This window comes from Elephas maximus, chromosome 4 (assembly GCF_024166365.1).
Source record: "Elephas maximus indicus isolate mEleMax1 chromosome 4, mEleMax1 primary haplotype, whole genome shotgun sequence".
In the NCBI taxonomy this organism is placed as follows: domain Eukaryota; kingdom Metazoa; phylum Chordata; class Mammalia; order Proboscidea; family Elephantidae; genus Elephas; species Elephas maximus.
The window spans coordinates 24,089,555-24,108,841 of record NC_064822.1 but is presented as its reverse complement, the minus strand read 5'-3'; the positions used below and the strand labels follow the sequence as shown (position 1 = coordinate 24,108,841).

At 39.0% G+C, this 19,287-nt stretch overlaps 1 protein-coding gene across 10 annotated transcripts in view; it reads right to left on the bottom strand.

Annotated features, from left to right (window-relative positions):
• Window positions 1-19,287, bottom strand: part of ZNF438 (zinc finger protein 438) — a 215,092-nt gene that overhangs the window by 155,585 nt on the left and 40,220 nt on the right. For 3 of the 10 annotated variants that reach the window (XM_049881705.1, XM_049881702.1, XM_049881704.1), the window contains 2 exons: window positions 2,778-2,825; window positions 867-917 (listed from right to left, as the gene is read on the bottom strand). In XM_049881705.1, coding sequence (XP_049737662.1) covers window positions 867-917; window positions 2,778-2,796 — 70 coding nt within the window. In that variant the 5' untranslated portion in view covers window positions 2,797-2,825. Of the gene's footprint in view, window positions 1-866; window positions 918-2,117; window positions 2,358-2,777; window positions 2,826-16,902; window positions 17,060-19,287 lie in introns of those variants that run through there. The other 7 variants (XM_049881707.1, XM_049881712.1, XM_049881711.1 and 4 more) reach the window with 4 other exon arrangements.

Here is a 19,287-nt window from a genome sequence, read left to right as displayed (position 1 = left end):
GAAAAGAACAGTACACTGGGAACCATTAATATGATCTGCATGTGTTAATAGAAAGCATTGTAGGAAACTACCAGAGAACATAAAAAAGAAATTATAGAGAAAGTCTGTGACCCAGCACAAAGAGATGGTCAAGAACACCACGCCAATGACCAAAAGTGAAAACCCACCCTTCCTATAAATTAAAAAATGAAAAGCTAGAGCCGCATATTTCCCTGCATCTCTATTTCATAAAATCTGGATTGTTTTTTAGGTAACTGATAATTTTGATTTTTTTTTAACCATTGCACAGAAAAACTACTTCTAAACTATGTAATTTTCAAATCAATTGCCTAAGTTTAGATTTTTAGAGAAGTTGCAAAGATAGTACAGAATTCCTGAATATCCTCCATTCAGTTTCCCTTAAGGTAAACAACATGGTACATTTATCAAAAGCAAAAAATTGACATTGGTATATTACTATTAACTAAACTACAGTATATACGTTTTTTTGAATTTTACAAGTTTTTCCACTAATGTCCCTTTTCAATTCTAGGACACTACCCAGGGTACCACGCTGATTTAATGATTTTATTTTAACACTTTAAGTTTTGGTGCATGTCACATTCCTGTGTTTTATTAACCATGTCCTCATTATTATTATTACAGAAAATAAACCTAAGGGTCCCTGGAAAATAGGATTTACTGGATATTAGAGAAGTGTTACATGAAAATTAATGTATACATGATATTTCTACCAATGTTTTATTGAAGAAAAAGGAGTAAATCACTTAACTAAGCTATGCCCTGCTGCCTACTTTGCCAGGAATTATGAGATTAAATTACTTAATGTTTCAGAAATATCTTTTAAAAAAATGGTTGTCACTTACCTATCTCCCAAGGCTCCCGTAAAGATACACAGTAAATCCTTTTAATTAATTCTGTAATGGAATATGAAGTATTATTATAATCAGATTCAGATAATCCATTATTATCAAATACACATAAAAACTGCTTTCCTTTCATTTTCAACTACTGTATGACATTTTTATTAAGATAACAAAAGAACTAATTTAAGGGAGAATAATTCCATGAGTTTATTTGATGTCTTTAGTTTCAAAACGAAGGCATGCATAATTTATAAAAGTCTTAAGAATAGAAAATGTTCCAGAAAAAAAAAAAAAGCCACAATGAATAAAACTGACTAAGATGAATGCTTCACATTCTTTTCCATGTGCATAATGCCGTGGAAATTACTAAGTAGTCACAAACAAGTGAATCATATTGAAGGCTCAGCCTTTCTGACAGGGAAATAGTAATCTAGAGTTTGGGGTTAGGAGCGAAAGGACACGTGTGCGGTAAAGTAGCCATGCGTGTCAGTTTGCCTGAGACGGTCTGCCAATTTAAGCCCAAAGCCCTAGTACCCTGTCCTATTGACCATCTGTCCCAGATTTTTCATTTTTTAGTAATTTATTTTATGGTAGCGTTAAAACAAACTGAGGCTTATTTGTACTTTCACTTCTAGACTCTTGATTAGTACATAAAATACATATGCAGTGAACCCAGTTGTGAATTTAACATGTGGTTAAATGTGAAATTATAATTATTGAAAACAAAGCTTGTAAACAAGAGGCTGAGATATCACCCTCCCAAAGGAAGGCCAGAAGCAAACAAATTAAAAGATGAGAGCTCTAAAACTACACTTGGAAATTTCTTGTCTCATAATCAGACTTTCTGATAGAGCTCCTATTTTTTAAACCTAGATAAATTACATACTAGGTACCAGAATTAAATGAACTTAAGAATACCTACGATTTAGCGGCATCTAAATTTTGCAAGAATGTCCAAAAGATTTCAAAACAGACAAAATTTATTTGACAAGCTTTGTTCTATAAAAATTTTATTAAGCAAAGTTACTGAGAACAGAGTGAAAAGGACAATACCTGTAAAGATATATGGGCTAGAATATTTAAAGCATGGCAACGGGTTTTGTTTTGTTTATATATCAAACTACTATCCACTGCCATTTTGTCAATTCCAATTCATAGTGACCCCACAGGGTTTCTAAGGCTGTAAATCTCTATGGAAGCAGACTGCCACATCATCACCTAAGGAGCCACTCGTAGTTTTGAACCACTGACCTTTCGGTTAACAGCCTGTCGCTTTAACCACTGCTCCACCAGGGCTCTCTCAAACTACTAAAAAACTCAAAATTTAGAATAACTTCAATTTAGAAGAATTTGCTTTGAACTTACCAGGTACCTCAGTACTTATAGCGAGATAATATTCTCGACTTAAAACATTATGATTTATAGAGGATAGTAACTGTTAAAAGAATCAACAATTTCAGATTTAGTAACCATGAAATTGAACTTTGAAGACAACTATACTTTTATGAATAAAATAATCATATTTTCAAAATACTTTTTTTTTCCCCCAGAAAGATACAGGGACCAAGTATTAGGTACAAATTATGGTTAAGAAATTGAATAATGTGTGTGAATTTTTTTTACCAAGAATTCTATTTATGTTCTTTTTAATGCTGAGAAAATCAATATGAAACAGCTTTTGTCTTATTTTAATGTACATACATATACTAATATTTTTAAGAAATAAATTTATTTTTAAAGTAACTTCTTAATAGGACTATTTTATAAATTCATCAATATGACAATATGATAAAAACAATGTCAGTCAAAAGAGAAATTTTTTTTTAATTTTATCTTTTTTTTTTTTTTTTTTAGTACTCCTTCTTCTCCAGAGAATCCCAGTTTGGGCGATAAAGTAAGTGGTTAACCTACTTTTAAGATCAGGAAGCATCAAGGAGCTCTACCAATAGCAGGTACTCACTGCAAAGAGTAGAAAGTGAGAGAAAGAATTTTATTTTAGGAAACAAGCAATTAAAATCATTAATGTTACTTTTTAAAGAAGAATGGAATCCCAGATTCTAGGGCTGCACCTTCCTATGGCAGAATGACACCCCATAACCCAACAACCCAGATCCTTAGCTTTTCAAGAACAGGGATGTCTTACTCCTAGAATATGCTTTTAAATGTTGCTAAGAAACTAAAGTCTCAAAAGACATCACCAGTCCTAAATGCTATTATGATGGGCAGGGAGTATGCAAAAATATATCTTTCAGTGTTTCAGTGATGGCACTGGTGGTGGTATCAGTGTTGTTATTCTGAGACTGATATATAACATGGGATAAGATAACTGAATAACTACAGGGATTTCTAATTCTATAATCACATATCTTTGAGAACCAGAATTTTGAGTTCAGAGGAAAGGAGATACAGAAGGAAGAGTTACATGCCCTGTAGTCTTGAGTTTGAAATGGAAGTATCACCATGAACTTGTGAGGTATTTTTATTTTATCTTAAACATGGGTATATATTTTTTAGTTCTATCCACTGAAAAGGCCTAGAAACAATAACCAATCCAATATCAATGGCAACCCTTAGACACCAGGACTCTGTAGAGAAATGACTGACTCTAGGGCTCAGGAGCCAACTCCAAGAGACTCCCACTGGCCAAAGATGGAATAATTTAAGCTGAAATAATGATAACAATTGAAATGCATTAAAACCTACAAAACATGTTTAAGTCCAGAAGTTTTACAATGTTTTTTTAAATTGGTCACTTTCAAGAAATGATAGGAAATGAATTCATTATCTGAAAAACAATTCCCAAAATGTGGAGATTGATCCAGTCCTCACATTCCTACTTCTCCATCCTCATTGCCAGCTGCCTGCACAGCACTCTCTCTCTCTGGCTCTAACCACATGGAGCTAGGTCAGAGGTCACAAGTTAAAAGGACACTGTCCTTCACACTGCCAAATAAGCAGACACCAGCCTGGTTAACTGCTATAGCAGCTAACCAAAAGGCTGGCCAGCAGTTGGAATCCACCAGGTGCTCCTTGGAAACCATGTGGGGCAGTTCTACTCTGCCCTGTAGGGTCCCTAGGAGTCAGAATTGACTCAATGGCAAAGGGTTTGCTTTTTGGACAGCCACAGGTTTGGGGAGTCCACATGATACCCCAACCTTCTGACCAGCTGGCCAAAAATTTGGAGCTGGTTTCCCACTACCCCTTCAGGATACCATTGCAAGCTCAGGAGTCCACATGGCACCTTTACTTTCTGACCTACTAGCTCCCACTGCCCCTTTGGGTTTGAAAATTTGCAGGTCCGAATCAATGGAGTTCAGAGAGTATACCATACTTAAGACTGTATGTTTATCATAGCTAAAAAGGATATAAATGAAGAGACACACAGGGCAAAGTCTGGGGGGGGTCCCAACTTGGAGATTCCACTTCCCAAGGGGCATGCTACCCTCCCAATAGCAGATCTTCTCGCCAACCTCAAAGCCCTGTGAGCCTCTGTGTTCAAAGTCTTTACTGGCTGCACCACATAGTCATGAGAGACTACATCATGCATCCTGAGGCTGGTCAACATCAGGCCACCAGGTGTTCCCTCTTGGTCGGACCAGCCCCAACTCATTAGCCTCAGGAAAAAAGGACAAACGTCAAATTGCTTTCGAGCCTCACAAAAAGATGTATCAGAAATAAATTCTTATAAAAAAAATTAGAGCAGAATTTAATGAAATGGAGAACAGAAAAAACAACACAAAGAGTTAAGACCAAAAGCTGGTTCTTCGAAAAGATTAACAAAATCGATAAACCACTGGCCAGACTGACAAAAGAAAAATGGGAGACGAAGCAAAGAGCCGGAATAAGGAATGAGATGGGCGATATCACAACAAACCCAAATGAAATTAGAAGAATCATAACTGAATACCATGAAAAATTGTACTCTAACAAATTTGAAAACCTAGAGGAAATGGGTGAATTTCTAGAAACACACTACCTGGGGACCATGGTTTCAGGGGATATCTAGGTCAACTGGCATAACAAAATGTATTAAGAAAACGGTCTCTATTCCACTTCAGTGAGAAGCGTCTGGGCTCTTAAACGCTAGCAGGCGACCATCTAAGATGCATCAATTGGTCTCAATCCACCTGGAGCAAAGGAGAATGAAGAACACCAAAGACACAGGACAAATATGAATCCAAGAGACAAAAAGGGCCACATAAACCAGCCTGAGACCCAAAGAACTAGATGGTGCCCGGCTACCACCAATGACTGCCCTGACAGGGAACACAACAGAGAATCCCTAATGGAGCATGAGAACAGTGGGATGCAGATCTTAAATTTTCACAGAAAGACCAGGGTAAATGGTCTGACTGAGGCCAGAGTGACCCTGACAGTAGTGGTCTCTGGACTCTTTCATAGCCCAAGATTGGAACCAATCCTGAAACCAACTCTACAGACAGGGATTAGCCTGGACTATAAGATAGACAATGATGCTAGTGTGGAGTGAACTTTGTGGCTCAAGTAGACACATGAGACTATGTGGGCAACTCCTATCTGGTGGCAAGATGAGAAGTAAGAGGGGGACAGGAGCTGGTTGAATGGGTCAGGGGAATACAGGGTGGAGAGGAGGAATGTGCTGTCTCATTAAAGGGAGAGCAGCTGGGAGTCCATGCTGGGGTATGTATGGCTTTTTGTATAAGAGACTGACTTGATTTGTAAACTTTCACCTAAAGAAAAATAAATAAATTAAACAAAAAACAGTCAATTATATGAGGATCAAAAGGGCAACATTTGCCCAAAAGCAAAGATAACAAGACAGGATGGGGTAGAAAATCAGGACAAGAGGAAAGCAGGGACCTAGGACAGAAATGCAGACAGTGCTAACACATTGTGGAGAATGAAACTAATGTCATGGAATACTTTATGAACAAACTATTGAATGGGAAACTAATTTGCTCTGTACACTTTCACCTAATGCCCAATAAAATATTTTTTTTAAAAAATTTCTAACATTTACAGTCAATTGATTCCCAACAAGGTTGCCAGACAAAACAATTCAATGTGGAAGAAATCTTTTCAATAAATGATGCCAGGATAACTGGAAAATCCACATGCCAAAGAACGAAGTTGAACCTCATCCTTACACCATACACAAAAATAACTCAAAACGGATAGGAGGTGAGGCCAAGATGGCAGAGTAGTCAGATGATTCCAGTGATCCCTCTTACAACAAAGACCCGAAAAAACAAGTGAAATGAGTATATTTATGACAAGCTAGGAGCCCTGAACATCAAAGGCAAAGTTAGAAAACAGACTGAGCAGAAGAGGGTGAGAGAGACAGTTCAGAAGCGAAGAGGAGTTGCAGGACCTGATTGCTGGGAACCCTCATGCACCATGCCCTGGAGTGGCCACGGTGGGGTGGGCAATAGCATTCCGGACGTGACCTCCTCAGGGACAGACAGTGAGCCATGAAGCCTACTCACACCTCTGGAACCAGAGAAGAACAGCACTCTCAGCAAAAGCTAAGTACTTGCGTTTATTTTACCATGCCTCCAGCCCCCAAGCGGGCTTCAGTGGCTGTCGATTTCCCTGGGCCTGAGATAGGCCCTGCTGTGTGTCCTGGGCCATTCTCACAATTGGGCAAAAAGATAATCTGCCAGCTCCACTAACCTGAGGAGCTCAGGACAGAAGCAGCTCCTGTCTAGGCACAAATGGTCTGTGGACTTTGAATACCTTTGACCCCTACATGGATGTGTGGGCCTATTTCAGGAGAACAGGTCCTTGTTGGCAGGCTGCAACTGTTTCAGCTGGGCAGTAGAGGGGTGGGTGTTTGACGTTTGACACCATTTTGCCTACTAAACAGTATCCTCACCTACACAAATTAGGGGCCTAAGAACTGCTAGCACCACCCACGTTACCTACCTACCCACAAAAGGGGTCCAAGGATAACTGCTACCTCCCAGTCCTTACAACCAAAAGCACTGGGTGCCCATAATCTGGCTGCAGAACCCACCCACCTGTGCACTCTAGGGAACAGAGATGCGCTTTCCTCACAGACATTCAGGGAATGGTTGCCAGCCCGTCTTGTTCAGAGCGTGATCCCCTGCTGCAAACAGATATCTGAACCTACACCAATCACCCCTGCCCCTCTAAGACTGTAGGACAAAGCCTGTATCACACACTTCATGACCAACTACCTGGACACCTGAGCTGAATCTATACAAGAAAAGAGAATGGACTCCTAAGGTAATATACCTGGCAACAGCTCTAGCCATCTGGTGACAGGACGTTAGAACTTCAAAGGTGACGATAATCAAGCTAGCTCACTCAAGCAGCCTATTTGGGCATATCAAAATAAAACAAAGAAAGAAGCTAGGATTCAGTAAGAAACAATAAAATAAACTAATACAATAACTTACAGATGGCTTGGAGACAAGAGTAAATACCAAATCACATAAAGAAGCAGAATATGATCGCTTCAACAAGCTCTCAAAACAAACATTCAATGAATCTTCCGGATGAAGGTGTCTTCCTGGAATTACCAGATGCAGAATAAAAAAGATGAACGTACAGAACTCTTCAAGACATCTGGAATGAGATCAGGAGGGAGATCAGGCAAAACACAGAAAAAGACAAGGAACACATAGACAAAGCAGTTGAAGAAATTAAAAAGGTTATTTAAGAACATAAGGAAAATTTACCAAGCTGCAAGAATGCATAGAGAGACACCAATCACAAATTCAGAAGATTAACAATAAAGTTAAAGAATTAGACAACTCAATAGAAAGTCAGAGGACGAGGACTGAGGAAGTGGAAGTTACAATTAGTGAGATTGAAGATAAAACACCTGGCACCAAAATATTCGAAGAAAAATCAGATAAAAGAATTTAAAAAACTGAAGAAACCCTAAGAAGCATGTGCGACTCTATCAAAAGAAATAATCTATGAGCGATTGGAGTACCAGAACGGGGACAGATAACAGAAAATACAGAGAGAATTGTTGAAGATTTGTTGGAATCTATCCAAGATGCTCATCTTGAGAAGGTATCTATCCCAGATGCTCATCGAACTCTACATAAGGTAGATCTCAAAAGAAAGTTACCAAGACATATTATAATCAAAGTTGCCAAAACCAAAGAAAAAGAATTTTAAGAGCAGCTAGGGATAAAGGAAAAGTCACCTACAAAGGAGAGTCAATAAGAATAAGCTTCGACTACTCGGCACAAACTATGCAGGCAGGAAGGCAATGGGATGACTTATATAAAGCGCTGAAGGAAAAAAATTGCCAGCCAAGAATCATATATCCAGCAAAACTGTCTCTCAAATAAGAAGTCGAAATTAGGACATTTCCAGAGAAACAGAAGTTTAGGGAATTTGTTAAACCAAACCAAAACTACAAGAAATACCAAAGGGAGTTCTCTGGTTAGAAAATCAGTAAAATCAGATAGCAACCCAAGACTAGAACACAGGACAGAGCAACCAAATGTCAACTCAGATAGAGAAAACACAAAAATAAATCAAGATTAAAAAAAAGCTCAAAACAGGGAAATAGTGATGTCGTTATGTAAAAGAAGACAACATTAAAACAATAAACAAGAACTAAGAAATGTAGTCATAGATCTTTCATATGGAGAGGAAGTCAAGGCAATATAAAGAAATAAGTTAGGTTTTAACTTAGAAAAATAGGGGTAAATATTAAGGAAACCACAAAGTAGACTAACAATCTACTTATCAAAATAATATACAAGAAAAAAAAATACTCAGCAAAAACAAAAGTAACAACAACAAATAAGAAGAAAACACAATATATACACTACTCAGCACAAAAAATTAAGTGGGGAAAAAGAAACTGTCAACAACACACACAAAAAAGACATCAAAATGACAGCATTAAACTCATACCTATCCATAATTACGCTGAAAGTAAATGGACTTAAATACACCAATAAAGAGACAGAGAGTGGCAGAATGGATTAAAAAAACATGATCCGTCTATATGCTGCCTACAAGAGACACGCATTAGACTTAGAGACACAAACAAACTAAAACTCAAAGGATGGAAAAAAACATATCCAGCAAACAACAATCAAAAAAGAGCAGGAGTGGCAATATTAATTTCTGACAAAACACACTTTAAAGTTAGATTCACCACAAAGGATAAGGAAGGACACTATACAATGATTAAAGTGACAATATACCAGGAGGATATAACCATATTAAATGTTTATGCACCTAATGACAGGGCTTCAAGATACATAAAATAAACTCTAACAGCACTGAAAAGTGAGATAGACAACTCTACAATAATAGTAGGAGACTTTAACACACCGCTTTTGGTGAAGGTCAGAACATCCAGAAAGAAGCTCAATAAAGACATGGAAGATCTAAATGCCACAATCAATCAACTTGACCTCATAAACATATACAGAACACTCCATCCAACAGCAGCCAAATATACACTCTTTTCCAGTGCTCATGGAACATTCTCTACAATAGACACATATTAGGTCATAAAGCAAGCCTTAACAGGATCCAAAACATCAAAATATTACAAAGCATCTTCTCTGACCATAAGACCATAAAGTAGATATCAATAACAGAAAAAGCAGGGAAAAGGGGAAAAGAAATCAAACACTTGCAAACTGAACAATATCCTGCTCAAAAACGACTAGGCTATAGAAGACATTAAAGATGGAATAAAGAAATTCATAGAAATTCAATGCGAATGAAAACACTTCTGATCAGAACCTTTGGGACACAGCTAAAGCAGTGCTCAGAGGTCAAATTATATCAATAAATGCACACACACAAAAAGAAGGGCCAAAATCAAAGAATTATCCCTACAACTTGAACAAATAGAAAGAGAGCAACAAAGGAAACCCTCAGGCACTAGAAGAAAGGAAATAATAAAAATTAGAGCAGAACTAAATGAAACAGAAAAACAATTGAAAGAGTTAACAAGCCAAAACACTGATTCTTTGAAAAAATCAACAAAATTGATTTAAACCATCGGTCAAACTGACAAAAGAAAAACAAGAGAGGAAGCAAATAACCCAAATAAGAAATGAAATAGGCTACATCAAAATTTAAAACTTCTGTGTTGCAGATACCATCACCAGAACCCGATACCATCAAGAGAGTGAAAAAACCCACATAATGGGAGAAAATAATTGCAAATCATATATTTAATAAGTTGCTGGTCAGATCGCAGTGGTTGGTTTTTGTTTCAATAAATAATATATAAAGAACTTTTACTACTTAATAAGACAAATAGCACAGTAAAAAAAATAAGCAAATGATTTAAACAGATATTTCTCCAAAGAAGACCTACAAATGGCTAAAAACCACACAAAAATATGTTCAACATCATTAACCACTGGAGAAATGCAAATCAAAACGAGATAGCAGTTCACGTCCCCTAAAAAAAAAAGAAACCCGTCGCCGTCAAATCGATTCTGACTCAGAAAGGCAGGTAATAACAAGTGTTGACAACAATGTTGAGAAACTGGAACCCATACAATTCTAACCCTGCAATTCCACTCTTTGATACATACCCAAGAAAAATGAAAACACAACATCCACACAAAAATTGTACATAAATACTCATAGCAGCATTTTTTGTAACAGCCAAAAAGTAGAAACCCAAATGTGCTTCAACTGATGAATAAATGAAATGTGGTATATCCATACAGTGGAAACTTATTCAGTAAAATAAATAAATAAAGCACTGATACATGCTATATTATGGATGCGTCTCAGAAACATTACGCTAACTCAAAGCAACTAGACACACAAAAAATACATATCGAATGACTCCATTTCTATGAAAGTCCAGAACAGGCAACTCTATAGAGACAGAAAGTATTTTAGCAATTGCTGAGGGCTGAGGTGGTTGGGAGAAGCAGATTGGAAATGGAGAATGATGGCTAATGGGTAGCGAGTTTCTTTGTGAATTAGTGAAAATGTTCTGAACTTACATTGTAGTGATGGTTGCACAACTCTTAGAATATACTAAAAGCCACTGAACTTAAATGGGTCAATTTCATGGCATGTAAAATGGATAAAACCAAACTGTAGGCCTAAGGATGCAAGGTGGGTTCATAACTTGTAAAGAGAAAAATGTCAGTGACTGCTGTGAAAGCTGGGATAACGGTTACTTATGAGAGAAGAGAGAGGGCTGTGACTCACACAGGGTCACACAGAGGAGCTTCTGGGGTGAGTGGCAAAGTTCTACTCCTTGTTCTAGGTGTTGCCTGCATTGCAGCAATTCATTAAATCATACATTTGATTTTGGTAGTTTTCTGTATCTGTGTTTTATTTTACAGTAAAAAGACTTTTTTAATACAAATATAAGACATTTTTTGATTCTTTAGAAATAGGACTTTGACATTATCTGTCATATATACATAAAACTTATTATTAAGCCAATGATGGAAATGTTCTATATTTGTGGTGCCCAATACAGTTACTGATCACTTGAAATGTGGCTAGCTTGACTGAGGAATTGAGTTTTTAATTTAATTCTAGTTAATTTACATAGGCACATGCGGCTACTGGCTACCATATGGACAATACAGGTTTAGAACATACGACTGCTGTGAAATTTTCGGCAGATACATTATTTTGCAAGAACATTTTTACGTTTTCATAAACTTCTCAAAAAAAAGAAAAAAAACTTCTCAAGGAGCAATCAAATACACAGGGTTTAGCACCCTTATATGGAGTGCCTAGGTAGTGCAAATGGTTAACAGGCTCCGCTGCTGACTGAAAGGTGGGAGATTTGAGCCCATCCAGAGGCACCTCAGAAGGCCTGGCAATCTACTTCCGAAAAATCAGCCACTGAAGACCCTATGGAGCGTAGTTCTCCTCTGATACACATCGGGTCACCATGAGTCAGAATCTACTCAATGGCAATTGGTTAGCACCCGTATACATACTTGGATATAGATTATACGGAGTCGGATCTTTTGGTCTTACTGAACAAAGAGCTCTTAACAAGCCAAAGAGGTCTTAATAGCAACCATAATTCTAGATTTTATCCAAACACTAAAGGAAATTAAAATGGCAACCTAATCTGAACATCACTCAAGCAATTTCTAGAATAGATCACCAGTCTCCACCCCTGCCCTGCCCTGTCACAGACTCTGCAACCACTAATTCTACCAGAATCCTGGTCATATCTAACTAGATATTAAGCCTAAGATGTCTCTGTAACCCTCCAAATTTTTCCCCAGTCCCATGTTCTCCAGACTTTGGTTTTATGACCAGTTTCCATCACTATAAATGGTCCTTAATACGCAACCATTCATCAAACATTTATTGAGCACAGATTCTGTCAGGATCTATATTAAGGACAGTACAAACTTTGTCCTCAAAGAAATTATGGTGGGTGGGGGGCGGCGGCGGCTGACAAGCCATCAAATAAACCTCCAGAATTAAGTGGTATATTTAAATGCTAAACGAGTACCACTTACGTACCTCTGTGGTTGTACACAAAAAGGAGCATCTAATTCCAAGAAGTAGAAAAAGGAAATTGGGAAGGGAAGTGGGAAGATAGTAGCGGCATCCCTGAGCTAAGTCTTCAAAGATAAGCAGGAGTTAGCAAAGCAGAGGAGGAGGAAACAGGAGTGTTTCAGGCAAAAAGAAAACACGTGCCCAAGAGAGCTCAGAAATCAGGCAAGTCCAGTACTCAGATTTTACTGACGCACAGGAAGGGAGTGGAGGTGGCAAAAGGAGACCCTGGACAGGTGGGCATGGGCCCAATAGTAAAGCCCTTTGTTTCCATGGTAAGGAGTCTGGATTTTGTCTGGAAAGTGGAGGAGGACAAAGAATTTCCAGCCCAGGAGTAATGTCATCAGACTTGCATTGAAAAAACAAAACACTGCAACAGTATGAAGGACAAATAAGAGAGAGTCTGAGACTAGAGACAGGAAAGGCACTTGAGAGATCATTACAACAGTACAGGTGAAAAGAAATGAGGGCTCAAACTACAGCAGACAGTGGGGCGGGGAGGAAACGATGCACTTGAGAGATATTTAGAGAATGGAACATTGAGTAACTGTGCATGCAGATAAGGACAAATAAAGAATAAAGAACCAGGGTGAGTTCCAGATTTCATACTTGAGAAAAACGAACTGCCATTCATCATTGAAAAAAAGATACAGGAGGAATAAGAGGTGCAGGTTTCAGAGCTAATTTTGAGTTTTGAAATTCAGGAAGAAGGTGGTAGTTCGTAAAGCCAATAATATCAAATGTCCCCATAGAGTTTAAGTAAACTCAAGCCTCTGGCTTACTGAATTAGAAGCTATGAGGACAGGGTCAAGCAATCTGTGTTTTAATCACTCTCTTGATGATGCTAGACGGAGTCCATGGGTAGTCCCAACAGTTAATGTACTCAGCTGCTAACCAAAAGGCTGGAGATCAAGTTCACCCAGAGGCGCCTTGGAAGACAGGGCTGGTGATCTACCTGCAAAAAAATCAGCCATTGAAAACCCTATGGGGCATAGTTCTACTCTGACACACACAGGGTCACTGTGAGTCAGAGCAGACCTGACAGCCACTGGGTAGGTGATACCGGTGTATGTTAAACTTGCAGAACCACTGGTCTTGCCAAATACTACCTACAGTATTGGCAAAGGATTAGACAATCAGGTGGTCACTGGAGATGAGAAAAGAGGAGGTTTATTACTTGAAGGAATAGAATCCAGACGGGAAAACCACAAGTTAAAGTAATATATGGGAGGAAAAGGAATGGAAACAGACATGCGGACTCTTCTTCACTGAGCTTGAAAAGAAGGGTGATAAGAGACAGACACTAAAAATCAAGGAAGGGAAGAAATGACTGACAGAAGAAGGTCCTCCAGGAGGCAGAAAGGGATTAAGAGGCCAGATAGAGGAGATGGCCTTGGAAGGTATCACAGACCACGCTAGTAGCTGCTATCTAGTCTCCCTCCTTCCTGAATAGCAGGATCCTAATTTTGCTCTTGTATCTTGAGCCATGGTGGTGCAAACAGTTAATGTGCTTGGCTGCTGACAAAAGGTGGCAGGTTCAAGTCTACCCAGAAGCATCTCAAAAGAAAGGTCTGACGATCTGCTTCCGAAAAATCGGCCACTGAAAATCCTACAGAGCAGTTTTACTCTGACACATGTGGGATCGCCACACATTGAAGTCAACTGTTTTTATTACGCTAAGCCTTGAACTACAGTGGAAGCCAGGCTTTTGGTCTAAGTCAACCACAGGACTTGACTCCCCTTGCCGCTGACTGGTTTAGAAATGAGTACGTGATGCAATTTTGGTGAGTGAGGTCAAGCCTGCCCGAGGCTTCTGGGAAAGTTTTCTTCACTCTCAAAAAGGACATGAGAAATAGAGACACTCTCTTCTAGCAGCATTGGGTGCTTTAATATGAACTAAAGCTGCCATCTTGAGACCAGGAAAGGACAAGCCTGTAAACAAAAAGCGAACACATCCAGGAAGGTAAAATGGAAAAACAGAAAGAGCCTGAGAGTCTGATGACAGCAGTTAGCTTCTACATGAGCCAACTCTGAAGCCATCTTTCTTCCAGATTTCTAGTTACATAGGTAATAAAATTTAGTTATTTAAGCCATTTTCAGTTGGACTTTCTATTACCCACCAACTGAAAACATTCTGACTGACACAGAAAAATGCTTTCCCTGAAATAGGTGTGGATGAAATTAACTCTGCATGTTGGACACATAGGAATTTCAGGGAGTTACAGTCTGAAACTATTAAACAAAATGAAGCTCATATAGATCTACCTATAAAACAAAGGGATCGATCTTAGCATCTGTTTCCAACTTAAAAAAAAAAACCTAGTATTTCTAATGACAACAATAGCTAATAATGATGATGATGGTGGTGGTAAGCTTGTGGTTATTACAGTATTTTTAAAACCTAGGCGTTTTATGCTTTTATTGTTTACCTTCTGCACTCCCTTTGAATTCAGTAATGAAAGCATACCAACCTCTTTTACTTTCTGTTTATAAAATTTTCATGTCCGTTTCATTTTTCATGTTTTTATGATATATAACACTAGACCACAATATGGTTTACAGAGGGAATTCTTAACTTTAAAGAACAAACACTTTTAAAATCAAACAATTTATAAAAGGATGTCTATTTTTATTTCCATGCATTTTTTAAATCTGTGGAATGATACCTTTGATACATATCAGAGGGAGGAAAATCAACACTGTGAGCACACAGATAAATATCAGAGAAAGCACGATTTTAGTACAATTAACAAAAAGCACTAGAAATGTGTATCTGTCCCCACAGTCCCCAAATGGTAGGAAAAATTTTTTTGAAACTTAATTTATAAGTTAATTTTGAAGCCCAAGACATTTTCCCTATAGAAACAATGCTACCATGAGTCATTCCATTCCTAGGCCAGTCCATACAAGGCTTTTTAAACCATAATGCATAAGACCTCTGTTTGAAATATACCCATGCAGACTAATACTCTCTCCTTTGGAAAATACTTTGTATTTTCCCTCCCTCCTCCACCAAATCCCAGGGGAGGGGGCCAGAGTAGCTACTCATGGACTCTGTTCACCTCTCCCACCTCACCTCTCATCACTTCCGGTCCCTCCAATTCAAACCTCAAACTTCTCCCCCTGCCGTCATGTCCCTCCCTTCGTCTTCTACTAGGTCACCTCTACTGAGCCTTCTGGTGTCAGCTTGACTGCTACTTCCTCAGGAAGGCCGTCCCTTGCCCCCACACTGGGTCATGTTCCTGATGCGTGTGCTCCTGTCATCCTATACTTCCTCATCACAGCATTTATCACACCGTATGGTGATCGCTTCCTCTATCTCCACCATTCCCTCCACTGAGTAAGGGACCAGATTCATTTTTAATTTATTATTATTCTAGTCCCAGAGATGTTTAATACACATTTGTGTGTATGAATGAATTTTCACAAGAGAAGGTACTTCAGTATATTTTTAACCTAATCTGTGGAATAACAGGTGATCATTACCAAGGAAGAGGGGGTTTTCCAAAGACTTCCCAACTCCTGACTTTACACCTGAAGATTATTCACAGAAAAGAGACTTCCTATACTAACTCTTCCCTGTTACTTGTTTATCAAGTCACTTAAATGAAACCTTAAAATTCTAGCTAACCAAAATAAGTATATTTTCTAATACGACCTTTCTCTCTTTCCTGAAGGTAATCTTATTCAATTCTTATGGCTTTTACTATAACCGATGAACCTCTGACTTCCAAATTCATATTTCTAGGCCTGATTCCTCTCTTGAGCTTAAGATCCAACTCTCGACATCCTTTCACGTAAATGTCTCACAAGGACTTCACCCCAGCCCCTCCCCCACCTTTCTTCCCTCCCATGTTCCCCATTTTGGACAATGACATCACCCTCTAGTCACCGGAGCCTGACACCTACATTATCTCACCTTTGCTATTTAAAGATTGGTCTATGGACCAGTAGCATTAGCATCACCTGGGAGTTTGTTAGAAATGCAGAATCTCAGGCCCCACTGCATGCCTGCTAAGTCTGAACCTGCACTTTAACAAAATCCCCAGGTGATTTACCCACCCCCACCACAGCCACATTAAAATTTGAGAAATACTATTAAGTCCTCTCTTCACTCCCACACATCAGATCTGTCATCAAGTCTACACAGGAAAATGTCTCAAATTTATTCCTGCCCATCCACTTTTGTCATCGCTGCCCTGACTTAAGCCATTGCCTCTTGTCTGGAACACTACAATGGCCTAGCTGATCTCACTCCGCTAGTCCTCTGGTTCTCGTCCAGAATTTCAGGAATGACACTACGATATACAGCTATGAATCTGAGAGAGGCCATATGTTTGGCTGGCCAGAACTGTGTAAAACATAAGCTTGTCTTATCTATGCTGCAATCTAAAATCTGCGGATGCTCACAGAAGTGTCACATTGGAAAGTACACACACACACACACACACACACACACACACACACACACACACACAGAGAGCAGAAAAAACTGTGCACCGCTCTTCCAGTGTTTCCTTTTATAATCATTCTCCACACTGACCTCAGTTTTCTTTCCAAAAGTCACGGCTGATCATGTCACATCCTTCTCTAAAATCTATCAACGGCTTCTGAACAAATCATGGACTTCCACACCTCCATTCTTCTGCTCATGCTCCTCCCTCTGTTTTCTCCTCCCGGCAAAAATCTTGCTCATCTTCCTAAGTGGATGGAGAAGAGTCACCTTTGGTAAACAACTGCTCTTTGTTGACTACACGCTTATAGCACTCATCGTGCGGTACAAAGGGCCCATGGCTGGCTGTCTGCACTGGCGCATAAGGACTTCCTTAAAGGCATTCTGTACTTCAGTCCCCAGCACACGACTTAAAAAATGTGAAAGAAATTAATTACCATTTACACATGACATCACTAAAAGCTGTATAACTTATCACTGATAATGTGAATGCATTCATAAGCCATAAAATACTAAGTACCATACACCTATAAGATGGAATAGTTTAGAAAATAGGAATATAAAATATCTCTCAAGCGACATGTATCCAGGCATAGTAAAACCTCAACTATGATTGGGTACCTAATTTTCACATAAATGCAGCTATCCTTGGGAGCCCACATGTTTGGGAAGCCCACCCTGTTTCCTGATGGTTAGACAGGATAGTCGGACAGGATGCAAAGAGGTTAGGTTTTGATGTAGGGAGCAGGAGCCCAAGTCTGCCAGCTGATTTTTCATGCTATATGTTTTATCATAAAGACTATAATAAAGAAAAAAAATTAATTATTATCTATAATACTAAAAAAAAAAAAAACCCAAACCAAACGCACTGCTGTTGAGTTGATTCCGACTCATAGTGACTCCATATGGTCTCCAAGGCTATAAATCCCTAAGGAAGCAGACTGCCACATCTTTCTCCCATGGAGCCATTAATTGTTTTGAACCGCCACCCTTTTAGTTGGCAGTCAATTGCTTTAACCACTGTGCCACCCAGGGCTCCTACAAAGATCTCACTGCACCGGCAGGCCGGGAACCGAAGCTGGGCTTCCTGCATGGCAGGCAAGAATTCTACTGCTGAACCAGCAATTCCGGTGCTTCTATAATACCACCATCTAAAATAGTCATTTTTGCATATTAAGTTTCAAAACTGCACTAAACATACCATTTTGTACGCAGCTAAAAAAAGTTTGCCAAAAATTACATTCATAATTACATTTTTAGTATGTCCCATCATCCTGACATAGGATTATTCATTAAATCATTCATCAAAGTTCAGTAATTTAATTCAACGTTCATAGAGCAACTGCTATGTGCCAGGCCCTGAGGTACGGCCTGCCCAGCCCTAACCTCAAGAACCACACAGCCAAGTGGCAGGGGCTGGAGCATAAACTCACGACGGCAGTGTAGTGCCACGTGCAAAACGGAGGGTGGTTCAAGGGCAGTGCAGAGTCAGGTGGGATGCCCCAGGGATCGGACTGCTGCTCTCAAGGGATGAGAAGTCAACAAGAGGGGCAGGAGAAAGAAGAGGAAGACAGGATAAGGACCTGAAATCACAGAGCATCTTCAGGGAAAGGCAAGTGGCTGAGAGTAGCTACAACACAAGAAACAAGTAACAGTGAATGGGCCCATTTCCTTAAAACTTCTCCAGAATTTAGAGTTATTTTAATTTTCAGTACTTTACAGAGAATAGAAGGGGTAACTCAAGGTTGATTTAAAGTGCCTTTCTTTGATTACCAGTGAGGATGAATATTCCCACATTTTCAATACTAAATGTAATACTCACTATCTGCTAATATTTCCTGTCCAATTAAGTATTAAATCCAGATATCTTTTTCCTCATTAAGTTTTGAGAGAACTCATCAGGTATTCCAGATATTAACCCTTAGGCATAGTTGATGCCAGCATTTTCCCCAGTCTGTGTTATTTTTTCATTGTACGTCTTAAATTTCATATATTCGAATCTGTCGCTCTTTTCCTTAGTAAGTTTTTCACTGCTCCAACATTGAGTTATCATCACTCCTTCACAAATCTGATAAATATTACATTCTATCTTATACTACTTTTCCTAAAATATAATTTTAAAATTATTTTGCTCTTGATACTAGCTCAGCCTGACAAAGACATGATGTGCATGAACACGTACATACTGTCCTTACCTAGTCCGTTTCCAATCTGACTCCCACTCCTCCCACTAAGATACAGCCAAGCAACTCCCTTTCACCCGAACTGCCTTCCACTCCCTTCCCTCCAGCCCCACACAGTTTAATTCCGGCTGGCTCACATTACAGTGCTGGGATGAGAGCAGCTGGAGTGTGTGTCCTTTGCACTGCCTTTAGAGAGGGCCTTTAGAGATCCACGCCCTCTATGAAAGGATTAAGAATTAATATTTGAAGGTCCATCGGGGATCGAAAACACTTGTGGGATGCTCCAGCAATA